The sequence below is a fragment of the Mangifera indica genome, chromosome 5, assembly GCF_011075055.1.
Source record: "Mangifera indica cultivar Alphonso chromosome 5, CATAS_Mindica_2.1, whole genome shotgun sequence".
Classification (NCBI taxonomy): domain Eukaryota; kingdom Viridiplantae; phylum Streptophyta; class Magnoliopsida; order Sapindales; family Anacardiaceae; genus Mangifera; species Mangifera indica.
Genome location: NC_058141.1, coordinates 13,126,237 through 13,132,595, shown reverse-complemented (window position 1 = coordinate 13,132,595; position 6,359 = coordinate 13,126,237). Strand labels below are relative to the sequence as shown.

Below are 6,359 nucleotides of genomic sequence, written 5' to 3'. Positions count from 1 at the left end.
CCGTCCTACAGTTCTTCCTGTTGCTTTAGTGCATCTTTGTTCATTTTCTCCTCCTAAAGAGTTAGAAGAAAGTGATGTTTCGGCAAAGGCAATACTGTTTAGCACTTTTGTTCATTTTAGTGTTTTCTTTTGTCTCCTGCTGTTTGAGTAGTTTTCAGGACGACCCTTCTGTTAGAAATGGCTCTCAATTTCAAGTCGATAGTTATGGTGATCGAGTTTTCAGAAGGTTTACTGTTCATGCTGCTTCACCAAAGAAAACTGTGAATGTTGATGATTTTGGAGCTAAAGCTGACGGAACAGATGATTCTGAGGTACTTTTGTTGATTCATTTTTACGTGCTTGTTTTCTTACAATTTGCTATTTAAATCTAAATTAATTGGTTCATGTTCAGGCCTTTTTGAAAGCTTGGAATCAGACTTGTTCTTCTAAAAGAAAACCTGTTTTAGTTATCCCCGGGAACAAAACTTATCATCTTAAGCCAGTTACATTTTCAGGCCCTTGCAAATCCCGTCTTAAAATGAAGGTGAGTTTCCATGTTTATAATTTGAATTATAAATAAAACAACATCCAATTATACGATGACACGTTATTATTAATACTGTTTACGTATATTATTAATACCTGTATAAGTTTACACTAATAAATTGTTATGAATTTACAATACAATAGATCTATGGAACGATAAAAGCAACTGTTCATCAATCAGACTATAAAGAAGATCCAAGACGCTGGATTAAATTCGTGAATGTCACCAACTTCAAAGTGGAAGGTGGTGGCACAATCAACGGCAATGGCAAAATATGGTGGAGAAACTCCTGCAAAGTCAACGAAACTCTTGTACGTTAATTACTATTTATATATATTATATAACCGAGTATACTTAATGTTAAGTATTCGATTTAATATTAAAGTAATACTTAATCATATAAATATTTAATTAGATATTCAAAACTAAATTTATAATATGTATAAAAAAAATTTAATTATTAATTCTTACTAATTTTTTTTCACTTTATGTTGTTTCGATCGATCATAAAGCCTTGCAAGGATGCACCAACGGTAAAACTCCTGTACATTTTATAAAACTTTTTTCTAATGACACATCCATTAGGAATGAAATTTTGTGCCGTTTAATTTGTCAGAGCTGTGTCGTTTTGCTCTTGCAGGCAGTAACTTTCTGTAAATGCAAGAGACTAAGTGTGCGCCGCTTGAGGTTCAAAAATTCTCAACAAATGCATCTCTCATTTGAGCAATGTGTCAATGTCAAAGCTTTGAATCTCAACGTGATTGCGCCCGGGAAGAGTCCCAATACCGATGGCATTCACGTCACTCATACAAAAAATATTCGGATTAAAAACTGCGTCATTAGAACTGGTAATTGAACATTAACTTCAATTTATTACTTTAATTAACCAATTTCTTTTCCAATTTTCTTAATTTCATTAGCGATATTTTTCAAGGTGACGATTGTATTTCCATAGTAAGCGGGTCCAAAAATGTTCGAGCGACAGGAATAATTTGTGGTCCGGGTCATGGAATTAGGTATCTAATTAAAGTTTAACCAAAGTTTTAACAGCTAATTTCAACTTAATCAGTTCTAATTAGCTCATTGTAAAGTATTACTTGTTTTGTAGCATTGGAAGTTTAGGAGCTGGAAATTCAAAAGCTACAGTTTCAGATGTGGTCATCAATGGAGCAAAACTTACAGGAACCACTAATGGAGTTAGAATTAAGACTTGGCAGGTGAAATTATGATTGAAAGTTATCTACATATAATAATAATAATCTAAGATTTAATATTAATATTTGCGACTTAATTATGATAATTAACATTTTCTTAATTAATGAAAACATGCAGGGAGGATCTGGATATGCCAAGAACATAATTTTTAAAAATATTGCAATGAGCAATGTGAGCAACCCAATAATAATTAATCAAAACTACTGTGATCGTAAATATACCTGCAAAGAACAGGACGAACAGGTAATTTAACTATTTCTCTATCAAAGGCCCAATAATCAATAGTTAATTATTTTTTAATTTTATTTAGTGTTGTATTAATCAAATTACAGGCATCAGCTGTGCAAATAAGCAATGTTTTGTACAAGAATATCAAAGGGACGAGTGCTTCAGAGGTGGCCATAAATTTTAATTGCAGCGAGAGCAGGGCATGCCAAAGGATTTCATTGAAAAATGTTGCTCTGGAAAGTCATGAAAAGAACGAAACTGTCAAAGCTTCGTGTTTAAATGTTAAATTAAAGAAGGGAGAGCGTTTTTGGCCACACTGTTGAGGGAAAAACAAAATTAATTAGCTAGTGATTGAATACCAGATTACAAAATTGATTGATTTCCCCTTTTGTCTCGTGTTTTGCCTTTGAAATAAAACAAATAGTTCTTTTTTTTTTTTTTATGAAAATGGCTAAAATACCCTAGATAAACCCCAATTCGATCGGTCTAGTACCAATAATTCATTGGGGTGTGTGTAATTAATTTAAACAGTTAAATTAAATTAATAATTTTAAAAATTACAATTTAATTTATAAAATAATTATGTTTGAATTGATAAATTTTAAAAAATAGTTTACGGGTTAATTTAATTTGAAATTTTTTTAAATCAAATCACTTGTTTTTCATATATATTTTCTTAAATTTTATATATTTATTATATATGTATTTTATGTTTATTTTATTTATATATTTATTTTATACTATAGCTACCATGATTTAATTATTATTTATTAAGTATAAAATATTTTAAAATAAATAATTCTTACTTATCACAACATCATTTATAATAAAATATTATCAAAAATTTTTATTACTTATAAATTAAAGGGAAAATAACTATTTTTACCCAAATTTTAGTCTAATCTCAAAATTATACTCACAGTAGATAAAAAACTCAAATACTCACTCATGAACTAACTTCCATCCAAATTTATAGTTAGAGACAGAGATAAAATTGTTATTTTATCTATAAACCCTAAAACTTTAAAATTTATATCATTCCCCCCAAGGTTTTAAAAACTAAATTTCAACCCATTCTCAAAATTTGAAAAGTTTATATTTCACCTATAATTCTTTCTCCAACCACCATCATTCCGACCAACGGTCTGCGCTTTCTACTCATCTTTCAGATCTAGCTATGAAGGATGATGAAAGACAACCATCTAGATGCGATGACATGTCATCCTTTGTCGAGTCTTTCTGATCTGGGTGATGCTTTGTTCAATTGAGTTTCCCACCCCCCAAATGTTCAATTGAGTGCATAGTGAGTAATTCATGGAGGCGAATTAATCAAACTCTTACCACTACGTTCAAAAGTATTGAAGAAGAGAAATGATATACAGCTTTGTTTATGGGCCCCTGTTCACATGGTCATCTTCGCTGCAGTCAACATGCTTCCCCGTGATTGTTCTTCTTTTTCAACAAGGAATTTACAAATAATTAATAGAGTTTAGGATATATTAATTAATTAGGTTAAATAATAAAATTAAAGGTATTATTGGTCATCATGAACCTACTAAAATAGAAAGGTTACGGGGATAGCAAACTCATATAATTCATCAAAGATTCACAAATTTATTGGAGAGAGAAATTAATAAGCTTGAAGATGATAATAAAAGGAGAGATGGGAAGGGCTCTTACTCTCCTTATTCTTCAGTTCAAAGTACTTGTTAACAATATCCAGACAAAAGTAGTTAAACCTTTCACAGGATTCGAAACAAAAAGGAAAAATTAAAAAAACAATTTGATTCTCATCAGGGAGGATAAAGGAATTCAACAATGGCATCTTCTTCATCAAATGAAAAGAAAAGAAAGTTTAAAAGAATATGTGTGTTCTGTGGAAGTAGAGCTGGATACAAATCTTCATTCAGTGAGGCTGCTCTTGAGCTTGGGAAAGAACTGGTAATATATATATATATAGATTATTTCTCTTCTTTCTTTCTTTCTTTTTTAAATGAGGAGGAGCTAGCGTTCTGCATGAAATTTTCTTAACTGGGTTTGTTTGTTGGTTTCCTGCAGGTTGAGAGAAAGATTGATTTGGTTTATGGAGGAGGAAGTTTAGGGCTAATGGGATTGATCTCAAAGACTGTATTTAATGGAGGTTGCCATGTTCTTGGGTATGATACTTTTCCATTTGTTTCTTTTTTCTTTTTAATCAAAGTTAGGTTAATTTACATTAAAAACTCACATATAAATCTGTTAATGTTTTATTTGCATATATAGAGTGATTCCTAAAGTTCTCAAGCCCCTTGAGGTACTGTTACATATATTCATGATCTTAAATTCTTTCCATCGTTTCATATTTAAACAAGAGGACTAAATTGAGCCAAAACTGAAAACCCTAATATTGCAGATATCGGGAGAAACCATTGGAGAAGTAAAAACAGTTGCAGACATGCACCAAAGGAAATCTGAAATGGCAAAACATGCTGATGCATTTATTGCACTTCCTGGTACCTTATATTACAACATATTTCTACTTCTTTTATTTTATTTTTTATTTTTCTATTGATTTGCGCAAAGTTTTTTACCCTTTTTTTTTCCTCTAAGGTGGATATGGAACAATGGAAGAATTGTTGGAGATGATAACTTGGTCTCAGTTAGGAATACATGAGAAACCAGTAAGATTAATGAATATTTTTAATTCAACTTTCTTTGAAATGTATTGTGATTTTTGACAGGTGAATGATTTACTTTGTTAAAAAAATAGGTGGGATTGTTGAATGTAGATGGGTATTATAACAGCTTGATAACCTTGTTTGATAAAGGAGTTGAAGAAGGTTTCATTTATGATTCTGCAAGACAAATTCTTGTCATGTCAAACACTGCAGAAGAACTCATCAACAGGATGGAGGTATAATTAGAAGATACACTACCAAAAATACTAGTTTTAGTAAAAGAAGAAAAAATAAGAGAATAATATCCTATCATTACAAGAATTTTTTATAATTTTAATGATCAATTATTTATATTTTTGTTAAAATTAAAGAAATTTATGAGTTTAATCATAAAAAAATTATTATTAAAAATTTATTTCTCGTCATTAAAAAATTTTAATGATGAATTTTTTCATTAACTATTATTATAACAATGGGAATATAAAGAAAGTTTCCCTCATTAAAGATTTTTTTTTTTTTAAGTGATGCATATTTAGTCAAAGCTAGAGCTTCTCCATCATAATGAAACAGAATCTTATTATTTTAAGTTTACAGGAGGGGTTGTTAATGTTTGAATATTGGAAATATTTGCAGGAGTATTCACCAATTCATGAGAAAGTTGCACCAAGACAAAGCTGGGAAGTGGACAAATTAGAGTCTACTTCAAGTGGGGAACCCTAAAGAGATCTTAGATCTTAATCAATCATGATAATGTTATATTTGTGTATAAGATATATGAATATTATTGTTCCTTTATTTCACTTTAACAGAATAAAAAGAAAAAGACACCACAGGATTGATCTCTATCTCTCTCTTTAAGAGATGACTCATCCAAACTCCCCGAGATCCCAAATCCAGATCTGCCTTTTGTGTTTTCATAATCACATATTACGTTATGCATGGCTACATTTTGACTCAATTCAATAAAGAAAAAGGAAAGGAAGGATAATATGGATGGTGGGTGGTTTATAAGGATTATTTTAGGGTTTATTATTGTTGTTGTTGTTAATATTTTTGTCGTGTGGGGTAGGGAAAATTTTCATTAATCATATTCTGTTTGGATTTTGGGTTGATTGTTCACTGACCCCTTGTGGGTTTGGCCCCCCAACTCTATAATTGATTCCTTTGTTTCTTTGTGACTCCCTTTAACATTTTTATCCAGTTTTGGTTATTCATATTGAGTATTAAAACGATATATTAAGTATTATTTTATATTAAATTTTAAATTATTTAATTATATAATATTATATTAATTTAATATTTAAAATTAAGTATACATAATTTTATTAAAAATATGACCAAATATTTGAATTAGAAATACAAATGATGCAATTACATCTCAGTGATCCTTATCTGTTATATATATATTACACTATAACCATTTGCTTGGGTCTTGGTCAATTCTCCAACTTTATGTTCAAATTTTTCATATCATCAAAAGTGGCCCAAGCTAGCCATAATTCATCTTGCTTTTCTATTCCAGAAGTAAGCATGCTTTAGATCTTAGAACGGGAGAAAGTGAGCATGTTAAAGGAAAAGGAATTTGCAATTGAAGGTGACCAAGTCTTGTCTATGTAAAGTTGGAAGTATAAAGCATAAAAAATTGGCTAATCACATACGTGGCACATCCTTTTCAATGACATCCAACCAATTTAAAACAGCCTTATGATATGATAAGATTTAGTACTTCTTTT

General features: G+C 30.2%; 2 protein-coding genes across 2 annotated transcripts; both read left to right on the top strand.

Annotated features, from left to right (window-relative positions):
- LOC123216377 (polygalacturonase-like) lies at window positions 1-2,292 on the top strand. Its single transcript, XM_044636799.1, has 9 exons — window positions 1-311; window positions 392-523; window positions 670-837; window positions 1,039-1,059; window positions 1,167-1,374; window positions 1,461-1,542; window positions 1,635-1,743; window positions 1,859-1,984; window positions 2,074-2,292. Exons 1-9 carry the CDS (start codon window positions 75-77, stop codon window positions 2,290-2,292), a joined length of 1,302 nt encoding a protein of 433 aa, XP_044492734.1. The 5' UTR covers window positions 1-74.
- A 1,355-nt stretch (window positions 2,293-3,647) lies between these two features.
- LOC123215270 (cytokinin riboside 5'-monophosphate phosphoribohydrolase LOG1-like) lies at window positions 3,648-5,471 on the top strand. Its single transcript, XM_044635297.1, has 7 exons — window positions 3,648-3,910; window positions 4,028-4,125; window positions 4,232-4,262; window positions 4,362-4,461; window positions 4,559-4,629; window positions 4,719-4,862; window positions 5,260-5,471. The coding sequence occupies exons 1-7, from the start codon at window positions 3,788-3,790 to the stop codon at window positions 5,344-5,346; spliced, it is 654 nt and encodes a 217-aa protein (XP_044491232.1). The 5' UTR covers window positions 3,648-3,787; the 3' UTR covers window positions 5,347-5,471.
- The last annotated feature ends 888 nt before the right edge of the window (window positions 5,472-6,359 follow it).